Source organism: Hyla sarda, chromosome 5, assembly GCF_029499605.1.
Source record: "Hyla sarda isolate aHylSar1 chromosome 5, aHylSar1.hap1, whole genome shotgun sequence".
Classification (NCBI taxonomy): domain Eukaryota; kingdom Metazoa; phylum Chordata; class Amphibia; order Anura; family Hylidae; genus Hyla; species Hyla sarda.
In genome coordinates, this window is record NC_079193.1 from 210741184 (window position 1) to 210764407 (window position 23224).

A 23224-nucleotide genomic window follows, 5' to 3' on the forward strand; every position below is an offset into this window, starting at 1 on the left:
TCAACTGGCTCCAGAAAGTTAAACAGATTTGTAAATTACTTCTATTAAAAAATCTTAATCCTTTCAGTACTTATGAGCTTCTGAAGTTAAGGTTGTTCTTTTCTGTCTAAATCCTCTCTGATGACACCTGTCTCGGAAAACGCCCAGTTTAGAAGCAAATCCCCATTGAAAACCTCTTCTAAACTGGGCGTTTCCCGAGACAGGTGTCATCAGAGAGGATTTAGACAGAAAAGAACAACCTTAACTTCAGAAGCTCATAAGTACTGAAAGGATTAATATTTTTTTATAGAAGTAATTTACAAATCTGTTTAACTTTCTGGAGCCAGTTGATATATATATATATATATATATATATATATATATATAAGATTTTTCCTGGAATACCCCTTTAATGATTACACAATAATGTTCATGTTATACTTAGAAAGTGCAGCTGAAGGTCACTTAGACATCCTAGAAAACAGATACCAGTGCAGACTCTGTGGCACAGCCACACTTATAGTTACAAATACAAAGGGTCCTTGGTGTAGACCCTGGTCATTGACAGGACTTACAATCACATTATTAAGGGCTAGGGGCTTTTAAAAACAAGGACCTAACATAAAGGTATAAAATATACCTAACATTTTTGGTATAAAATAGTCTTCCCTGAAGTCGTGGTATTATAGGCACTTGTCACTAATAAGAAATGAAGGCACTGAAATGGGTGTAATGACACAGGAAACACAGAAATGTATTGATGCATTACATAGTAACCCAATTAATGGGACCCCTTTACAATTGTTTGCACATCAATCATGCCTTATACACAGTGAATGCTATCACTAACATACCTTCTCTGGCCCACTCCCCCCATCATTGTCATGCTAGCAATGTCTCAGACCGGTATGGATGGTAAGATCCAGGAGAACGCATGCTGCGCAGGATCTCAGTATTTTCCAGGTGTTCTGAGAAAGCCTTGGCAGTGCCCGGGTGTGGGAAGAGATGGGGGTGTTGGGAGGGGGCACGTCGGGACTGGGGATGATCTTCCCTGGGGTCAACAGACAGCTGCTGTCCTTCACTCCTGGGATCCACTAAGAAAAGCAGAGCTTCAGGCATGCAATACCTATAGAGTTGTAAGTGCAAGGAACCAGGGCTGCTTAGGGGGTTTAATGGGAAGAGGGCAGGTGAATGAGGCAGTGCTGAAGGAGAGTAAGGAAGAAGAGGATAGGAAGGGACTGAAGAAGAGGAGTGCAATAAGGCACCTGGAGGCCACACCATCCTTCCACTTGGTGACTTGGTGTCTTCTCTGCTCTCTCTTTTGTGGAATGGTTTGCTGAGGATGCTGTCAATAGCGAAGGAGCTGGAGAACTTGGCCCCTGTACTAGTTTCCTTGGTGGAGCTGCTGGTGCTGATGGAAGGATGTGCAGAGGAGGAGGATGGAGAAGAAGGAGTTCTTATTGAAGCCTGACTGGCAGCAGGTGATGGCATCAGAGGGTGATGCTGATGATCAGGAAGCCCCTGGAGCTCCTGCTCTTTAAGGCACTTGCTGACTCTGTTTAGCCTCTTCCTCCGGCGCCTGAACACCCCATCGGCAAAGGTGTACTCACTGTTGGGGTTCAGCATCCAGTAGTTGTCCTTGCCCCATGGCCGTGACGGGTCTCGGAGCACCTTGACAAAGCAATCGTTCAGGGAGAGGTTGTGGCGGACGGAATTCCTCCAGCCGGTGTACTGCCCCCTGAAGAACGGGAACTTCTTCATCAGATAGTCATTGATCTCCGCCAGGGTGAGGCGGCCACTGGCAGAGTCCCTGATGGCCATGGCGATGAGGGCGATGTAGGAGTAAGGAGGCTTGGGGCGCCTGGTATAGGTCTTGGCTTTGCCACCCTCCGATGTCTGGGGTCTGCAGCCTGCAGGTATCTCGGCATCCTCCTCGTCTTCCCTCTCGGAGCCTGCTCTCACCTCTCCGTCCTCCTCCTCCTCACCGACCAGGCTGCCCGTGTCCGTGTCCATCTCCGTGTCCCTGGTGCACAGCACTGTGGTGGGACTGTTGGCTACAAAGTCTCCGTCTGAGCCCAGCTCATCGTCCCGGCTGGAGAGGGGGAACAGCAGACTGCCCTCCTGGTCACTGCCGCCGCCGCTGCTGCTGCTGCACCCCTTGTCCACATAGGCTGCTCGGGAGAAGACCTCCACACTCATCCCGACACCTCTCCGCTACTCCGCTGTCTTCTAGATGGTGCCCAGAGTCGTCGGCTGCTGCGGTGTCAGTGATGTGCCAGCCGTGCCCACATATCTCGGCACCTGCTCAGCTGGAATGGGGGGGATAGATCGCCACAGCTGTGACTCGTCGGGGATACTTGTTAAGGGCTGTCACTGCCCTCCGGTCTGCTACAGCAGCTTATTATTATTATTGTACACTGATCCTTCCCTGGCTTCCCTCTATTATAATAGACAGGTGGGCGTGGCTGCTCAGCTCACCTACTCTATCTCCAGCCAATCACAGGCTCTGTCAACAGGAGGGGGCGGGGGCAGTGAAGGTAGTCACTGGTAATTAGGAATCAGGAGACGTCTAATTACCTGACATGTGTCTAAGTGTCACTTCTGCCTGTGCGATCCTGCAGGTGTCTCCAGGTGTAACGTGCACCATGACGTGTAGGTGGCAGAGCTGCTCCAGGTACAGGAGCCTATAGTGACATTCTGTACTGTCACAGTCTATCATCTATCACCCAGACATAACATTTAGCTTACTTTATAATAACCATTATTCTTTGTTTAGTCATATTTCTTGGCATTGTTTGTTACAATTCAATTACTTATAAAGTGTGTATATATATATATGTGTGTGTGTGTGTGTGTGTGAGTGTGTGTGTGTATATATATATATATATATATATATATATATATCTATATAAATATTTTTTTACATAAATATATATATATATTTATATATATATATTATATATATATATATATATGTTTGTCCTGATGTTGCTGGATATCTGTGAGAGGTTTTGGATGTGAGAAGTAATGATTTGACCCCCAGTCAATGCTTGGGGTAGGTTTCCTGTGCTTCCTGCCTTTGTTATGAGCTGCAAGGGATAGGGTCATATCTCCCAATCTACCTTTGATGTTTATTTTATTACCTTTCCAGCATTTGTGTAAGAACTGTGCACATTGTCTCTTATCTTCATTCAAAGGACTTAAAAGTAATTTCCAATCCTTATAGGTAAACACGTCAGGGATCTATTTCAATACGAAGGCCTCACATCAAAACGCCACATGACAGCGCCTCCCAAGAGAAAGGGTCAATGGAGACAGCAACCTGATAGAAATAAGAGTCCGGACTCCCTGAAGCACACAAGAACAAGGACTTGCTGCAATAGTAACTAATAGGTGAACCAGAATGTTCTGCCAAATCCCTAAAATCACAGAAGTAGGTAGAGAACATTATTATGCTACACACAAGAATGATGAAGACACTCAACAAAATAACAAGAAACTAGTGTTGCTCGCGAATATTCGCAATTCGAAATTTATTCGCGAATATCGCACTATCTATTCGAAGTTACGAATATTCGTTTTTTCTTTTTTTTCACAGTACACATCACAGTGATCATCCCTCTCTGCTTCCAGCTTGTGTGGTCTAAAGAAGGCTCTAATACTACTGTGTGAGACCGCCGGGCGAATATTCGCATATATGCGAATATTCGCGAATATTGATCCCTCCCTTCTGCTGCTTCTATGAAGTTACACTGGTATAGTTCCTATAAAGTAAATACATTTTCACATATGCGAATTTTCGCATATGTGAAAAAAACGTGAATATTACAAATATGTGAATTTAGCGAATATATGATGAATATTCGTCCATATATTCGCAAAATATCGCGAATTCGAATATGGCCTTTGCCGCTCAACACTAGAAATAACAAGAAGAATAAGAATATATTGAAAGTAAGGCTTGTTTCACACTACAAAATTACTCCGTTTTAAAGATCCGTACGAAGTTCCATCTGAAAATCAGCTGAAAACGGCAGTTACAAAATCACACTATAGTCTATGGGATTTTTCTAATAGCCGTTTTAACCTGTTATAGCCCGTTATTAATAACAGACGTTATTTTGTGACGGGAGAATGAACGGAACTGCTTTAATTCTCCCATTACTATCTTCCATCACAAAATAACGGTCGTTATTAATAACGGGCTATAACGGGTTAAAACGGCTATTAGAAAAATCCCATAGACTATAATGGGATTTTCTATAGGATTTTGTAACTGCCGTTTTACAGCTGATTTTCAGACGGAACTTCGTACGGATCTTTAAAACGGAGTCATTTTGTAGTGTGAAAGGGGCCTTATAATAATAATTCAACAACAACAATAATAATGCTTATTATTTATTACTCAGATTATTTTCTTTAATAATAAAAAGGTGCAATAGGAAGTAAACATACTCATTAAATGTTTTCTGCATTTATCATATTGTCTATCTATTTATATCTATATATCAAACTATTTATCTTTCTTTCAGTTTGCCTCAATCTATTTTACGAATTCTTTTTCTATGTTTGTTTCTATGTTTGTTATAGCATTGTTTATAAAATATTGTAGAATTGACTTCTGCTAGGTCTGTCTATACCTGTGTTTCCCAACCAGGGTGCCTCCAGCTGTGGTAAAACTACAATTCCCAGCATGCCCGGACAGCCTTCGGCCAATGCTTTGTTTTTACACTCATTGGGGGATATTTATCAAAGGATTTAGACTCTTTTTTTGCGACTTTTGCTCTAGAGGATTTTTACAACATGATGCATTTTAGTCTATTTTAGACGGAAATGCATTGGAAAAGGCATTGGTGCTGAATTTATCAGCGACAAGTCGCATCGGCTGAAAGTACGCCGAAATGTCAGACCATGCTGGAGCAGGTTTAAAATATAGACTAAAGCATAAATCTCGAAGTCCGTGCGCAGAATATATCAAGAGCCGTGCGCCTTTTGATAAATTAGGCGCACAATAGACCGGCCTAACCCTCTGTAGTTTGGTCTATATTGATGCGGGAAATAGACAACTTTGATAAATCTCCCCCATTATTTTTCCTTGCTGTTTGTCATTATAAAGAAGAATAGAGAAAGGTACAGCTGCTACGAAGAAATGAATAAGACATAGCAGGCAAATGCTCCCGGCGATTCCATCCATAGAATAACAGACCCACTAGACCAGTGTTTGCCTACCAGGGTGCCTCCAGCTGTTGCAAAACTACAACTCCCAGCATGCCCGGACAGCCGTTGGCTGTCCGGGCATGCTGGGAGTTGTAGTTTTGCAACAGCTGGAGGCACCCTGGTTGGGAAACCCTGCACTAGACATTCCTTCAGATCATTTGCTCAGACAAGTGACAGCAGTCAGAAAGGTCCCCATTGTATGTGCCATGCTAATCTGTTGACAAGAGACAATTCATCCTAGCTGCAGGAAGTTATTCTACCACTTTTGTGTCCCTGCTGCCACTTTCAGAGGGGAATGCAAGCAGCATGAAGGATGTTCCGGTGACAATGCTAGTACAAACATCCCTGCCTGCTGCTGATGCACCTCCTTATCAGCTCCTCAGCCTTGTCTAGACACCTGCAGAGAGTGGGAGCTGCTGGGCTTGTTTATACAGTTGACGTTGTTTTGCCGCGTTGGTTTTGGACATCGTTTTTCATGTTTAGCTGCAGGCTGGAGGTAACTCTCTGGGAATGAGGAAGACAAGAGCTCACAATGCATAGATAATACTACCAGTGAATGTGAGCCCCTGCACCCACTGAAAAGATGGGTGTAGTCCTGGGTAATTGGTTTGGATGACATATTGCATCTTGCATTCTGAAATCATGGCACTCTTATGGGAGAAACAATTACAAGAAATCTAATCCCACTTTTCTAATATGATTTTCTCTTCCCCGGAACACTCCCTTCTGTATACATGTATGCACAAGGGCTTACACAATACTGTACATGGTCTGTCTATAGCTGTCCGGGCATGCTGGGAGTTGTAGTTTTCAAACAACTGGAGGCACCCTAACTAAGGTTGGTCTATGAAAGCCAACAGATTCTCGGCACCAGAGAATGGGTATGTGGGAGGTCGCTGGGAGACGATGAAAAATGGATATCCGTAGATAGCTGGTAAGGGGGTGCAGTCTTGTGTAGAATATGCAGGTAGAAAGGAAAAAAGAAGCACTCACCCTTTCTACAGCAAACGTGAAGGGATTTTATTTGGAAAATCACAGTGCAAACATCAGACGGGGGAAACGAAGAAACGCAGCTCCTGAGCTGCTTTTCATCGTTTCCCCCGCCTGATGTTTGCACTGTGATGTCCACATAAAGTCCCTTCACTTTTGCCGTATACAGGGTGAGTGCGTCTTTTTTCATTTCTACCTGCATATATAACTAACTAAAGTTGGGTTCACATATATCAGGTGTCCGGCATAGTTCCCCTCCTGTGTGCACCAGAGCGAAACTGATGCTAGAACTGATCCCATTCATAATCATCCAGCGTCTTGATTTTTGGTTGGACATGCCGGAGGGCACCGCTGATGACAACTTAAGTTGTGGCATCAGTTATGTCAAGATCTAGGCTGAGTTCACCTATGCCTGGTGCCGGACATATGTGAACCCAGCCTAAAAAGCACTGATCTATCTATCTATCTATCTATCTATCTCCATCTATCTATCTATCTATTTTATATCTATCTATCTATCTATCTATCTATCTATCGATCTATCGATCTATCTCATATCTATCTATCTATCTTATATCTATCTATCTTATATATATCTATCTATCTATCTATCTCATATCTATCTCATATCTATCTCCTATCTATCTATCTATCTATCTCTCTCATATCTATCTATATCATATATATCTATCTCATTTCTACCTCATATCTATCTATCTATCTATCTCATATCTATCTATCTTTCTTTCTTTATTTCTATCTCATATCTATCTATTATCTATATATCTATCTGTATTTATTTCTATCTAGCCATATCTATCTATCTATCTATTTATCTCATATCTATCTATCTATCTATCTATCTATCTGTCTATCTATCTATCTCCTATCTATCTATTTTATATCTATCTATCTATCGATCTCATATCTATTAATCTATCTCATATCTATCTATCTCATATCTATCTATCTCATATCTATCTATCTATCTATCTATCTATCTATCTATCTATCTATCTGTCTCATATATATCTATCTCATTTCTACCTCATATCTATCTATCTCATATCTATCTCATATTTATCTATCTATCTTTCTTTCTTTATTTCTATCTCATATCTATCTATTATTTATATATCTATCTTTATTTATTTCTATCTAGCCATATCTATCTATCTCATATCTATCTATCTATCTATCTATCTATCTATCTATCTGTCTGTCTGTCTGTCTGTCTGTCTGTCTGTCTGTCTGTTTATCTATCTGTCTATCTATCATATATTCATCTACCAATCTATTCCTATCTATCTACAGTATCTCTATCTAGCCATTTAACTATTGACCAATGTTGCTGGTAATGGTGATGCTAAAGCAGATGTTGTATTCGTACTGGCAATCTTATAATTTAGAGAATTGAAACAAACCTTTTTATTTTTCATGTCACTCTGTGTGCAATTCTCAGAATATACCTTACATCAGTGTTTTCTTAACAGTGTGACTCCATCTGTTGCAAAACTACAACTCCCAGCATACCCGGACAGCCTTTGGCTGTCCGGGCATGCTGGGAGTTGTAGTTTTGGAACAGATGGAGTCACACTGTTTGGAAAACACTGCTGTAAGGTTGTCGTTTTGTAACAGCCGGAGACACACTGTTTGGAAAACCCCGCCTTGCAATATTCTCTACAAGTTTCAGTGTGTGGAAATATCCACAGCACAGAGTTTAGAAGAACACAGCACTACGCATAGTACACTGCTCAAAAAAATAAAGGGAACACTAAGATAACACATCCTAGATCTGAATGGATGAACTAATCATATGAAATACTTTCATCTTTACATAGTTGAATGTGCTGACAACAAAATCACACACAAATTATCAATGGAAATCAAATTTATCAACCCATGGAGGTCTGGATATAGAGTCACACTCAAAATATAAGTGGAAAACCACACTACAGGCTGATCCAACTTTGATGTAATGTCCTTAAAGGGGTACTCCGGTGAAAACCTTTTTTCTTTCAAATCAACTGGTGGCAGAAAGTTAAACATATTTGTAAATTACTTCTATTAAAAAATCTTAATCGTTCCTGTACTTATTAGCTGCTGAATACTACAGAGGAAATTCTTTTCTTTTTGGAAAGCTCTCTGATGACATAACGAGCACAGTTCTCTCTGCTGACATTATTATAATAATAATAATAACACTTTATTTATTGTTGTCCTTAGTGGAATTTGAACCCAAGTCCCCAGCACTGCAAGGCAGCAGTGCTAACCACTGAGCCACCATGCTGCCCTTAGCATACATCTGCTATGCATGGTTGCTAAAATGGACAGAGATGTCAGAGCACTGTGCTCGTGATGTCATCAGTGTTCCAAAAAGAAAGGAATTTCCTCTGTAGCATTCAGCAGCTAAGTACAGGAAGGATTAAGATTTTTTAATAGAAGTAATTTACAAATATGTTTAACTTTCTGCCACCAGTTGATTTAAAATAAAAAAGGTTTTCACAGGAGTACCCCTTTAAAACAAGTCAAAATGAGGCTCAGTATTGTGTGTGGCCTCCACGTCCCCGTATGACCTCCCTAAGACCTCCCTACAACACCTGGGCATGCTACTAATGAGGTGGCGGATGATCTCCTGAGGGATGTCCTCCCAGACGTCGACTAAAGCATCCACCAACTCCTGGACAGTCTGTGGGGCAACGTGGAGTTGGAGCGAGACATGATGTCCCAGATGTGCTCAATTGGATTAAGGTCTGGGGAATGGGTGGGCCAGTCCATAGCATCAATGCCTTCCTCTTGCAGGAACTGCTGACACACTCCAGCCACGTGAGGTCTAGTATTGTCTTGCATTAGGAGGAACCCAGGGCCAACCGCACCAGCATATGGTCTCACAAGGGCTCTGAGGATCTCATCTCGGTACCTAATGGCAGTCAGGCTACCTCTGGCAAGCACATGGAGGGCTGTGTGGCCCCCGCAAAGAAATGCTACCCCACACCATTACTGACCCACCTCCAAACCGGTCATGCTGGAGGATGTTGCAGGCAGCAGAAAATTCTCCACAGCGTCTCCAGACTCTATCACATCTGTCACATGTGCTCAGTGTGAACCAGCTTTCATCTGTGAAGAGCACAGGGCACCAGTGGTGAATTTGCCAATCTTGTTGTTCTCTGGCAAATGCCAAATGTCCTGCACGGTGTTGGGCTGTAAGCACAATCCCCACCTGTGGACGTCGGGCCCTCACACCACCCTCATGGAGTCTGTTTCTGAGCGTTTGTGGCCTGCTGGAGGTAATTTTGCAGGGCTCTGGCAGTGCTCCGCCTGCTCCTCCTTGCACGAAGGCAGAGGTAGCGGTCCTGCTGTTGGGTTGTTTCCCTCCTACGGCCTCCTCCATGTCTCCTGATATACTGGCCTGTCTCCCGGTAGTGCCTCCATGCTCTGGACACTACGCTGACAGGCACAGCAAACCTTCTTGCCACAGCTCGCATTGATGTGCCATCCTGGATGAGCTGCACTACTTGAGCCACTTGTGTGGGTTGTAGACTCTGTCTCATGCTACCACTAGAGTTAAAGCACCACCAGCATTCAAAAGTGACCAAGACATCAGCCAGGAAGCATAGGAGCTGTGAAGTGGCCTGTGGTCACCACCTGCAGAACCACTCTTTTATTTGGGTTGTCTTGCTAATTGCCAATAATTTCCACCTGTTGCCTATAATTTCCACCTGTTGCCTACAATTTCCACCTGTTGTCTGTTCCATTTGCACAACAGCATGTGAAATGTATTGTCAATCAGTGTTGCTTCCTGAGTGGACAGGGTGATTTCACAGAAGTGTGATTGACTTGGAGTTACATTGTGTTGTTTAAGTGTTCCCTTTATTTTTTGAGCAGTGTATATTATGTTACAAGCTGAGGAAAACACCACTGATCCCTGGCCAGGTAACAGTCACATTATAGATCTGAAGGCAGCCTTAGGGAAACATTTTTGTAACTATGTTCTGTAGTAAAAACAAAGAAAATAAACTATGTGACATGTTCTCCCATGTTATCCCAGTCGCAGCAAGTCATGTAAGAGGCAGTTAGACAGATAAAGCATTTAGTTACAAAATAATTTTGCAATAGATAAATATACAGTATTTCAGCTCTGCACTGTAATTCTGGGTTTGCCTTATGGGGGTTTATAGAGCATTAATTTATTGATTTGTTCATAGCTGGCACAGGGTCATATTCACAGCTTGTGCCGCCCTAGGCACCATAAGGGTGATTCCTCAAATGTTGGATTTTTTTCATGCAGATCAGTCACAAATACACAGCAAAAACAACATATATTACACGTATTTTGTTGCAGATTCTTGGTGGATTTTACCCTTAAAGGGGTTATCCAGGAAGACTTTTTTTTATATATCAACTGGCTCCAGAAAGTTAAACAGATTTGTAAATTACTTCTGTTAAAAAATCTTAATCCTTTCAGTACTTATGAGCTGCTGAAGTTGAGTTGTTCTTTTCTGTCTAAGTGCTCTTTGATGACACCTGTCTTGGGAACTGTCCAGAGTAGAAGCAAATCCCCATAGCAAACCTCTTCTATTCTGTGCAGTTCCCGAGACAAGCAGAGATGTCAGCAGAGAGCACTGTTGCAAGACAGAAAAGAACAACTCAACCTCAGCAGCTGATAATTATTGAAAGGATTAAGATTTTTTAATAGAAGTAATTCACAAATCTGTTTCTGGAGCCAGTTGATATATATAAAAATTTTTTTTTCCTTTAGACACAGAACAGAGTGAAATCAATCATAACATAATAGCATGATATGGGGGCAAATCTGCAAGTGAATTTTGTAGCAGTTCTGATCTATGTGGATTAAACCACATAAAAAGTAATGTATTTATATCAGAAGCAATGTATTTATGTTTTTATTTTTTATTTTTTACGCACCTAAGTGCTGCCCCCTCAACACTGCTGCCCTAGGCACAGGCCAACAGGCGCCTAATGGCAAATACAGCCCTGAGCTGACTGTAATATTTAGTAAACAAAGGGACACATTATATTGATCTCTCTGGCTTCATGTTATATAGTAGGGAAGTTCAGTGCTGGTGCTGTGTATCCTGTTAAAATAAAAAATAAATACGTGCATCTTCATTATGCTGTCAGTCATTCTCCTTGATAAAGCCAAGTTGAGTGGCAAAACATGTCGGGTGTGACAGTTATACCTTTTAAATGGCTTTCCCAATGCATCCTACACTAATTAGTGCCTACTAAATGTATCTTGAAGAACAAGTGGCTGGCGATTATAAGACCAACAGTCCGTACCTGCGGTGCACAACAGGGTACCGGACACCGTTAAGAGATATTGAGATACATAATATAAAGTGAACCACATGGTCCAATCCCTTTGCTCCTAGGAGTGATGTGTAAATTAATGTAGACACTGGAGTAAATTATCCCTGCCATGAAGGGTGTGAATAAAGGGTCACCCCCTGAGGGTGGTTGAGCACCCCTAATCTACATAATCTATACCAATAGTGGCAGTGATTGACATTTCAATTATTCGAGCAAGTGTCACTAAGTGTGCGTGTTTTAGCAATATTTTGATTGCCAATTACTAACTGACCAAGGTGTATACCTGTGGTCATCTGATGGGACATGTTAGTGATGTCATTGGGAGTGCTTTTAATTGTGTGTTTTTGTTTTCTCACCTATTTTACAGTTCGTAATAAAAGTTATATTTTAATAGAATACATACCTACAGAGAGGTTTATGCTAACCCCTCGGGGTTATATTGTTGTTTATTTGGATACCTCTGTATGTGTTCAGTGGCCAAGTGTTAGTAGTTTGATCTTCAATATGCTCTGCACACATCAAACTCCCCAGGTCAGAGCTCTATCAAACTCTGAACAATACACCAGTATTGTGCATAAAGCAATTGTAGGGTTATACGTTTTTATAGGCAACAGACAAACATGATGTTATATATGCATTACCCACCAACTTCCATAGATTTTTTCTTTCCTTCTTATTCTTTTTTTTTTTATCCATAAAAAGACAGTGGGGGCATTTATCAAAGGATTTAGACTTCTTTTTCTGCTGTGGTTGGCGCATTGCATGCAATTTTTATTTTACGACTTTTTGCACCCAGCATTGAGACAACACACTATAGAAAGTCAAATCACTGTTTTCAGATGCAGTGGTCAGGAATTTACCATTACGTTTTTTTTTCTAAAAAGTCACAAAAAAATGTCGCAAACCACTCCAAAACACTACATATCTACACCAGTCCAGACCTGGCTTACAAAACGTAAAGATCTTAGACAGGAGTTACAATACCACAGATGAGGTTAATTCCTAGTTAAGTATGTAAAAAGACATTTATTGGAATTTTGTATCCTCTTTTAGGGTGATAAGTGTTTTTTTTATTATGCCATTGCAGAGTGTGTATGATACTGTTTATTCATGCAGATAGAAATGTGTCAATCTTTTTTGTCTCCTCTAATAAGTCTGTAATAGGTTTTTGTCTTTTATATACAAACAAGTTCCAATGTTTAGGGTCATTACTTGCATATAGTATGCTTTACCATAGACAAACATCTATCATAAATTCCTGCATATATTTAGCAATTTCTCCTACTATATCTCTCACGTTTACCTGTTGGCTTTGATATATTTCTCCTACTTCAGCTTCTACTGCTTCCACTTCTGCATAGAATAACCTATGTTTATCAACTTCTGAATTTTTTTATTTATTTTTATTTTTTTTAAAAATATTTTTATTGATTTTCACAAGTACAAAAGAATATTTACCAGGACAATCCCCTGGGAAAATAACAATAGTAGATATCTGGTGCAAAACCTTACGCAACATTATAGCAAGGTTCGAAAAAGACTGATTTTTTTTTATTATTATTCCTTACATATTCAGTATCCAATCTGAAAATCTTTCCAGCCACTATGAATTGGCTTTTTGGGCATCCCTAAAATACAGAAGGAGAATGGAAGTTATTTTTATGTAGCATACTTATCTGTAGGCTTATGGCAATCTGTTCTGAAAACCTCCATTGTTTGTACTGTATATAAAAGAGACAAATCTATTGGGGACAGACTTATTAGTGGAAACATTGCACTAAGAAAAATGATTGACAGATATGCCAAAAAATGACACATATACATCTTTCCCTTACGTCCTAACCAGTAGCACAGATGGGGTATTCTACCCCCCGCGAACTGGTAGGACAGATGGAATTTTTATTGATTAATAAACTAATTAACAAACTACACCCACAATACCCTGTATAAAGGAGGGGTCACCCTCTGTCCCCTTGTGTTTTTTTCTGTCCTCCCGGACAGTGGGACAGATGGTGACCCTCCGTGCTTAGGAGGTGTTCTCTCTTTTTTTCACTGCCAGTTACTGGCTCCCCTTGAACAGCCTTCTGCGGCTGTGGGGAAAAGATCTATAGTTAGCTCTGCTCACCTTCGGGCAGGCTCTCTCCTTGGCTATCCCTCTGATGCCGACCTGGCTCTGAGGTTCCGCCCACCGGCCCAGCTCTCTATGTGCGGCTAAGCCCCGCATCTCGGGCCGGCGGAAGTGACGTCAGCGGCGTCTTACGTCACTTCCCCTCCTTTAAAAAAAAAAAAAAAAGGGGCATGAGAGAAAAGAACAACTATGTAGATATCGTTTCCCCAGGCGGGGGGATCTCTCTCTCCCAGACACTTTTTAGATAATTACATTTTTTTATTAGAATAAACTATTTTCAGGTTGCCCCGCCCTAGTGGGCGGAGCTTCCTTTAGGCGCCAATTTTGAAGGGTATTTAATCCCTTCCAGAGTGCAGCTCAGTCTCCTTGAGCTCAGATGCTTTGGCTTGTCCACGTATCTGTCTTTTGAGATTGTGATCTTAGGCCTGTACTGTCCTTGTGGAAAGTACTGTGACTTATTTTTCACTCGCGCTTTTGCTGCTTTTCGGTAGTCTTCTTTGATTTAGATTTTATGAGTATTTTTTTCTCTGAGCTTGCTTAATAATAATATCAATGTCTTCCTCAGATTATGTCTACGGAAGGCTCCGCTGACCGTGAAGGTCCTGGGAAAAGGACCTCCAAGCGGAAACACCTCGCTTGCCATGATTGTAGTGTTCCGCTAGAAGATTCTTATGAATTTTCTAGATGTCCACCTTGTAGGGCCAAGACTCTACCCTCCCATCTGGCGGAACCTACTGTGCAAGATATGTATGTGTGGGTTTCCACGAATATGTCTGCTATGCATGCATCCATTGAGGAATTAAAGCAAGCTGTTGCTCAGAAACGTCCCAGACCGGCCTCTCCCCCTAGAATGGATGTATCTATGGGACCGGATAAAGAAGATCCTACATCATCCTCTTCCGATGAGGAAGAGACCATCTCTTATTTTTTTCCGCTGGAAAAAACCCAGCGACTTTTGAGATCCATCAGGTCGGGGGACCAGGATGTTGATCCCGGGGAAGCTTCCTCCTCCGCCTCTAAGGGGCCTAGGGCCTTTAAAGCGGACGAGACCCTATTGTCTGTACTTAAGACAGAATGGAAAAAGCCTGAAAAAGGCCCGGTCTTGTCCAACGTTTCAAGACCATGTTTCCCATTAGGGAAGATCAGCTGGCCTCATGGGGCTCTGTTCCCAAAGTGGACATAGCTGTTGCTAAAATGTCCAAGAGAACCTTGGTTCCTTCAGAGGATGGGTCTTCCCTCCAGGATCCAATGGACAGAAAAGCTGATTGCGCTTTTAGGCGCTCGTACTCGACAGCAGCTGCTTCAGCTTCAGTCTCTATTGCCAGTTCAGAAGTGGCAAACTTCCTGAAGACTCGCCTCTCCTCCATTCAGGCGGATTTAGACCAGGGGGTCCCTAGAGACGAAATTTTGGCCTCCTTCAAAACGGCCAATCTGGCCATGGATTTTCTTTGCGATGCTGCTATCCAGCAGCTAAAACTGGCTTCTAAAACTATGGCCTTGTCTTCCGCCGGACGTCGTCCTCTCTGGTTAAAGCCGTGGAAGGCTGACAACTCCTCCAAGCATACTCTTTGTAGTATGCCCTATGAACCCGGCATTTTATTTGGTAAAGAGTTGGACCGCATAATGGAGGGCCTGTCTGACAAAAAGGGAAAGTCCCTTCCTCAGCAGTCCTTTCGCGGTCGGGGCAGGCGTTTTGGGGACAGATCAGCTGCCCAACCTAGACCCCAGAAGGAGTGGGGTAATCAACGCCGGGGCGGTAAGCGCTCCCGTGGTCCCAAGGAGAGAAGACTCTGACTATGGGCTTCTAGGAAGCTCTGGGTTCCCTGCCGGGTTGACCTTTCCAGTTTCCCATCCTGCCCCCCATATTCCTGTAGGCGGCCGCCTACATCATTTTTTAGATGCTTGGACTCTACTTATTCAGGATCCTTGGGTCCTGAGAATAATTTCAGTTGGTTATTCAATAGATCTTGTATCAATTCCTCCTTCCCGGTATGTGCAAACAAGAGTTCTTCCCCCAGTCAAGCAGTTGGTTCTAGAGTCTTACATTCTGGAGTATATCCAGAAAGGTGCCCTGGAGGAAGTTCCTACACCGGATTTGGGGGCAGGGATCTATTCCCCAGTCTTCCTTGTGCCCAAGCTAACGGGAGACTGGCGGATGATTATAGATCTAAGATTTTTCAATCAGTTTGTAAAGCACAAACGCTTTCGCATGGAAACCATTCAGTCTGTGGTCAACCTTATCTCGCCAGGAGATTACCTGGCCACCCCGGACTTAAAGGATGCTTACCTCCATATCCCTATTCATCCTGCATCCAGGAAGTATTTAAGGATCGCTGTTCAGGTAGGGGGAGTTCTAAAACACCTCCAGTTTGTAGCCCTCCCGTTTGGGATCTCTTCTGCCCCTCACACATTTACCAAGGTTGTGGTGGCAGTGGTAGCTGCTTTAAGGCTCCAGGGGCTCAGCATTGTTCCCTACCTAGACGATTGGCTCCTCAGAGCTCCATCTCAAATGATCCTGTCCCAACATCTCCAGCTAGCCGTATCCTTCCTTCATCAGTTGGGTTGGATAGTCAATTGGGCCAAGTCCAATTTCCTCCCGACAACATCAGTGAGGTTCCTTGGTTTCATAGTCGATACAATCTCAATGACACTCTACCTCACTCCCGAGAGAAAACTCCGGGTTCAAGAATCGGCTCAACATCTTTTAATATCCTGGAAAGTGTCCATTCGCACTCTCATGCGGATGTTGGGACTTATGTCCGCTACCGCAGATGCGGTACCTTGGGCTCTTTGGCATCTTCGCCCTCTCCAAGCAGAGGTTCTTGCCATTTGGAATCACCGGCCATCGGCCTGAACAGGTGTCACTCCCTGTCTTGCGCAACCCGTTCTTCTCTGAGGTGGTGGTCTCACCTAGAGGACGTCCGGTCCCTGATCCAACCCTCTTGGATCATACTTACTACCGACGCATCCCTTGTGGGTTGGGGAGCGCATCTTCAGGATCTGACAGTGCAAGGTGCATGGTCTCCTCAGGACAAACTATTAACCTCCAATCTCCTGGAGATTCGTGCAATCAGGCTAGCATTGCTGCACTTTGCTTCTGTCCTCCAAGGGAAAGCTGTCAAGATCCAATCCGACAGCATGACGGCTGTGATGTACATCAACAAGCAGGGAGGCACTCGGTCACAAAACCTCCTCAGAGAGGTGGGTCTGATCTTGGATTGGGCAGAAAGGAACCTCACCCACCTGTCCGCGGTTCATATTCGAGGATCCCTCAATATGATAGCCGACCGCCTGAGCAGAGGACTCCTAACCGCAGAATGGTCTCTCCACCCAGTCATATTCAGAGAGATAACGCTCAGGTGGGGTGTGCCAGAGATAGACCTCATGGCAACGAGGTTCAACTCCAAGTTGGAGAGGTTCTGTTCCCTTTACAGGGAAGACAACCCGGTGGCAATAGATGCTTTCTCAATCCCGTGGAGGTTCAGGCTGGCCTACATCTACCCTCCAATTTCCTTGATCCCAAGGGTATTGATGAAGATCAGGCAAGACCAAGCATCCGTCATAGCCATAATCCCATTTTGGCCCAAGAGAGCTTGGTTCACCCAACTCTTTCAGATGAGTCGGGGACAATTTTGGAGGCTTCCCCCAGAGCAAGCATTAGTGTCGGGGGACACGCACAGCTGCTCGAATCTTCAGATGTTCAACCTGACAGCCTGGAGGTTGATCAGTCCCTTCCACATTTAGAAGGGCTTTCCAGTGCGGTCTTGAAAACACTCTCACACTCCAGAGCGGAGTCAACCAATAAAACATACAAAAGAATCTGGACAATTTTCCAATCTTGGTGCTCCAAGAAGCAAGTTGGAAGAGATATAGCTGCTCCTACCATTCTCAGCTTTCTCCAAGATGGACTAGACAAGAATTTGTCTCCTTCTACTCTCAAGGTCCAAGTTTCGGCCATTTCTGCTTACATTAATAAGCCTTTATCTCAAGACCCACTGATCAAAACATTCTTGAGAGGGGCCTCAAGGTTGAAACCTACAATTATACAACCAGTTCCCACTTGGGATTTATCAGTCGTACTCAAGGGACTGTCATCTCCTCCCTTTGAGCCTATGGAGGACGTGGACATGAAGTTTGTTACCATTAAAACAAAATTTTTACTGGCTATAACATCTGCTAAGAGAATTGGTGAATTACAAGCGCTCTCTGCGTTTGAACCCTATACAAAATTCTTGCCAGATAGGGTACTATTGAGATTTATTCCATCCTTTATCCCTAAAGTACCATCCTTCCAGAACATAAATCAAATAATTTCTCTTCCAGTCCTAGCTCCACGTCCATCCACTGACGAAGAAAGAGGCCTGCATTGCCTCGATATTTCGAGATGTCTCCGGATCTACTTAGAAAGATCTAAGCTGTTTAGGAAGGATGAAAATCTTCTAATCCTTTTTGCAGGGGCCCGGAAGGGTCACAAAGCCTCTAAACCTTCCATCAGTAGATGGGTAAAAAATGCCATTTGTGAAGCAATGGTATCTCAGAACATGGAGCCTCCTGAGTTCGTAAGAGCTCATTCTACCAGGTCTGTATCTACTTCCTTTGCGGAAAGGAATTTAGTTCCCTTGGAACACATATGCAAGGCTGCATCCTGGAGTTCACTCTCCACCTTTATCACCCACTACAGGCTTGATAGTAGAGTTGCCGATTACTCTTCCTTTGGACGGTCAGTATTATCTGCCGCCAGGCATGAGAGCCCTCCCTCACAGGGTATTCTGCTTGCCATATCCCCATCTGTGCTACTGGTTAGGACGTAAGGGAATCGTTAATTTCTAACGATAATTTGTTTTCCCTTAGTCCTAACAGTAGCACAACTTTCCCTCCCTAGTATTATTATTATTATTATTTTCTTTAGGTCTTAGTTCTTCTTGTTACAACACAAGGGGACAGAGGGTGACCCCTCCTTTATACAGGGTATTGTGGGTGTGGTTTGTTAATTAGTTTATTAATCAATAAAAATTCCATCTGTCCTACCAGTTCGCGGGGGGTAGAATACCCCATCTGTGCTACTGTTAGGACTAAGGGAAAACAAATTATCGTTAGAAATTAACGATTATCATGCACACACTGCAATAGCATTATATAAAACGCTTTAATTTAACACTCTTAAAAAAAGAATACAGAATTCCAAGAGTTTTTTCTCCACATCCTTGACTAAGAATGCCATTGATATACTGAAATGCCCTAGTGGTAAAACATATATAGGACAGACATCAAGAGTAATAAAGATGCATTTGTCTGAACACTAGACTATAATCAGACTATTTATTTTTACAACGCAATCACTGTGCCGAGAGACCACCGTGACAAAAAAGTTAGTAGACGATGGTCAGTCACAAATTTGAGATGGGAAGGAACTTCTAGTCAGTCAGTTATGTACTTAGTATAGTATAAAATTTAGTAACATTTTATTTTCCGTGCTCCTAGAATAAAATATGTTGGTAAATGTTACACTGTATGAACATAGACTAATAGGAAACACTTGTTACTGAGCAAGATTTATTAGATAACAGTACTTGGAACCTTTTGGATAAGACAAAATTTGTAAATATATATATATATATATATATATATTAACCCCCCGACCTACGATGGCCCCGACATATGATAAAATCGACATACGATGGCCTCTCAGAGGCCATCGCATGTCGATGTCAGCATCGACATACGATGCTTTTATATGTCGGGGCCATTGCATTAACTGCTATCCGACAGCGCAAAATGCTTAAGCTGCTGTCGGATAGCAGTTTAAGCATCCCTGGCAGGTTCGCTTACCTATTCCCGCTGCTCCGGGTCCACTTCGCGATCCTCTGGTGTCTTGCGCATCTTCTCCAGTGTCCGGGCCTTGCTTTCCGGCGTCGTTATTACGTCACTACGCACGCTGCGCCGGCGCAGCAGCGTAATAATGTCACCAGAAAGCGAGGCCTGGACCCTGCAGAAGATGCGCAAGACACCGGAGGATCGCGAAGAAGACACCGGAGCAGCAGGACAGCATCGGGAGCCCCTGGGACAGCATCGGGAGCGGTGAGGACCTGGTCTGGGGCGACTGGGACAGGTGAGTACAGCTTCCTATACTTTACATTGCACGGATCCCTCAACATACGATGGATTCGACAAACGATGGGTCGTTTGGAACGAATTACCATCGTATGTTGAGGGACCACTGTATATAGTAAAGGGGCGTGAGCATGAGTAAAGGGGAAGACCACAAAACATTGTGTCAAGATGAAGCAGTTGCCCTGTATTAACCTCAGCTATGGTATTGTAATGCCTAACTAAAATTTGAAATGAAGACAATGGGGGAGATATAAAAAAAAACTACTGTAATTTCGGTTCCAGCTAAACTAACCGCACCTTTTTTTTCTCCTCACATTTTCAAAGGTCTCTTGTGCTACTTTAAAAATGTGAAAATATGGGAGAGTTTATTTTTGGAGTCACTTTTGCTGTTGTTGCGCCAAAATTGTCTATTTTGGTGTCAAATTTTTTTTTGCCGTCATCCCTATTTTTTCTGCCAAAATTGCAGATTTCAATCACAGAAAATTCTGGCAGAAGCATCTCATATAATATTCCATGATTATTCCATGCTTATACAAGCGATAACTGTATAAATAAAACTTGTCCAGGGGTTAAATATGAGTGCAGGTGCAGTGACCATGAAATAAAAAAAATAAAAAAAATATTACTTTTTTTTAATTAACATTTTCCAATAATAATTATTTATTTTTCAACTATTGATTAAATAACCCTCACCCCAAAAAAGAACCCCCCCCCAAAAAAACTACAACCATTTCTTTGATTTCTAATGGCGCAAAACACTAAAGTTTTTGAAGTGAAGAGTTTTGAATATGACCCCCACTGTCTTTTTACCCATAGTAAAAAAAATAAGAAGAAAAGGAAAAAATAAGCTATGGAAATTTCTTAGTAATACACATATCTGTTAAGCATAAGAGTAGAGAACATCTAAAGGCTCCTTTACATGTATCAAATGTAATATAAGTATTTTGGGGTCTTAAGAAGATGGTATTTTAGTGATCAATAAAAGTTGTGGCATATAAATATAATCACATAGGCTCGACTGTTTCTATATCTCTCAAGGCTTTAATGGAGAAAGGCTTGTAAACACCTCAATATTACGCCTATATGTGGATATGAATTGGCCCAGTACAGCTGTACCGACTATTATCATAAGAAAGTTGTCGGGTGGCTAAGGTTTGTTCAATGAAGAATATGTGTGTAAGGTACTGGAGAGTTTTGCAAATGTGTTTATGTACATTGCATCTTGTTTATTGTATAGTGTAAAGGGTTAACATTTCTTATTATATTATATATATTATATTATACAGAAGAAGGATGCTTTGGTCACATGCATCTCCCAGCCAATGATTGCAGGAGAAAGTCCATAGTCCTGCCTTTTACTCCTGGGGAAATGGGGAAACCTAAAATTGTTTGCCAGAGCCACATGTGTGTGATCTAGCTCTGCCACCCACACATAGGCCATATGTCTTTTACTTAAAAAGTACCTGTCACCAAATAAAATGTTTTATATTTAAGTTTAAAATGTAATAGAAAAATCGTCCACTAGGTGTCACTGTTCTGTTCCCTGCCACAATTGATATAGTGAGTTTGGTCTCCTCCCGGCCTGGCAGGAGACCAAACTCAGGAAGTGTTTCTCTTCACTGAGCTTGATTGACAGCTGCAGAGAGCCTCATTGAAAGCTGCTGCACAGAGCCTCACTGAAAGCTGCACAGACTGAAAGCTGCACAGAGCCTCACTGAAAGCTGCACAGACTGAAAGCTGCACAGAGCCTCACTGAAAGCTGCACAAACTAAAAGCTGCACAGACTGAAAGCTGCACAGATCCTCACTGAAACCTGCACAAACTAAAAGCTGCACAGAGCCTCACTGAAAGCTGCACAGAATGAAAGTTGCACAGAGCCTGAGGTCTTCTATTAATCACAGCGCTGCAAAGATGTGAGGGCGGTAGTGGTCCCCCAGCAGGCTTCAGTGATGTCATGCCTGCTGGGAAAGGCCCACTTTCTCCCGCTGGGAGATTGCACTATGTGAGCAAGAAGAATGGTAAGATAAAGAGCTTTTTAAGGCTTTGATTTTTTTTTTTTACAGCGGGAGGGGTGTTAGGAGTAGTTAGAGAACATAGCCTGAGTTAGTTTAGAAAAGTTTATTTGGTTACACGTACTCTTTAAGTTTACAATAAAGTCACTGTTCCTTCTCCTTGTTCTTGTCCACACTGTGAGGTTATTGTTTTATAAGTTTCCGGCCTCCAAAAGGAAAAAGTGAATTTGAACAAGGGCCTCTATGTATTCCCGGCACCCTTGTGGCGGTAAGTACCGGGGTAATAATTGGGGGTTAGCGCTAGCTGTTTTGGGGGCCAATGCTAAGCCCCGTCTTAGTAATAGATTCTATCTATAAGACAGCTTGCACTACTAAGCCTGTAAAGTAAATAAAGAAAAAAATACTCCCCCACAAGCCCTCGTTAACCATTATATTAATATTTAACAAAAAAAATTAAATAAACGCTGGTCACCAGAGTCCACCAAATCCAATGTAGTCCTCTGCATACACAGATCTGGAAGGAGAAGGAAAAAAAATAATGGGTTACATTTAGGTGGAAAAAGTGGTAAAAAAATGTAACAAACATATACATTTTTTTTGCTTATGTGTAAAAAACAATGGTATTCCAAAGTGATTTATAGTTTTTTGCTTATGCGAGCCAAATTTATCAACCCCTGTGATAGTATGATAAATATGTCACACATAAGCAAAAACAAAGCAAAAAAGATGACTACAGATCTCGCTTACCAAAGCAACGATGATAAATGTCCCTCTTAGTTTTTATTAAAATTATTGAAAATGAAGCCAAAAACAGACCATAAATGGACGACACCTATAAAAAAAAGACCAACACTTCAATTCCATTCCTGACTTAATATTCAATAATTGTAATTAAAAACCTGAATATGTGAACACGCCCTTAATGTTTTGGCTGATCGGTATATATCTAATTGGCAAATTACAATGCCAAGTAACATTCTAATTACCAAAACTCCTCTGTCTTAAAATAAAGCCTCATTTATCACGCAAACAGGCTGACTGAATCTAGATAGGCTGGTTAGGGTGCATTCACAGATATTAGTTGCATCCTGATCAGTTTTTTTTTTTTAACATAAACTGGTGCAAAAAACATAAAATAAGTCTTACATATTCAAATACATGCAACACATCTATGACTTCAAGGGTATGGCTTTTTAGTCTCTTTTTTTTTTATTCAGAGTAGGACAAAGATGCGCAAAGTAAACTAATGGCACAATCCATCCCATAGTTTACCACAGGCTCAGTTTTGCATCTGATAGCATAATGTATTGTATATTTCACCGAGATGGAGAGAGAACTGTTGCATGGAATGTTTCTCAAGTGTCACAATTACACAACTGTAAGACATGCAGCATAGAAAACTACATAAACAGTTTAGTGTCATGCATTAAATTTACCCATAGACCCCCATATTTCC

General features: G+C 42.1%; 1 protein-coding gene across 1 annotated transcript; it reads right to left on the reverse strand.

Moving 5' to 3' along the window:
• Positions 1 to 345: 345 nt before the first annotated feature.
• On the reverse strand, positions 346 to 2612 carry FOXQ1 (forkhead box Q1). The gene has a single exon (XM_056518471.1). The coding sequence runs from the start codon at positions 2176 to 2178 to the stop codon at positions 862 to 864; it is 1317 nt and encodes a 438-aa protein (XP_056374446.1). The 5' UTR covers positions 2179 to 2612; the 3' UTR covers positions 346 to 861.
• Positions 2613 to 23224: the final 20612 nt, after the last annotated feature.

What these genes read in the sequence shown, in the direction of transcription:
- FOXQ1 (XM_056518471.1), bottom strand. Translation starts at nt 2,178, where the DNA reads ATGAGTGTGGAGGTCTTCTCCCGAGCAGCCTATGTGGACAAGGGGTGC.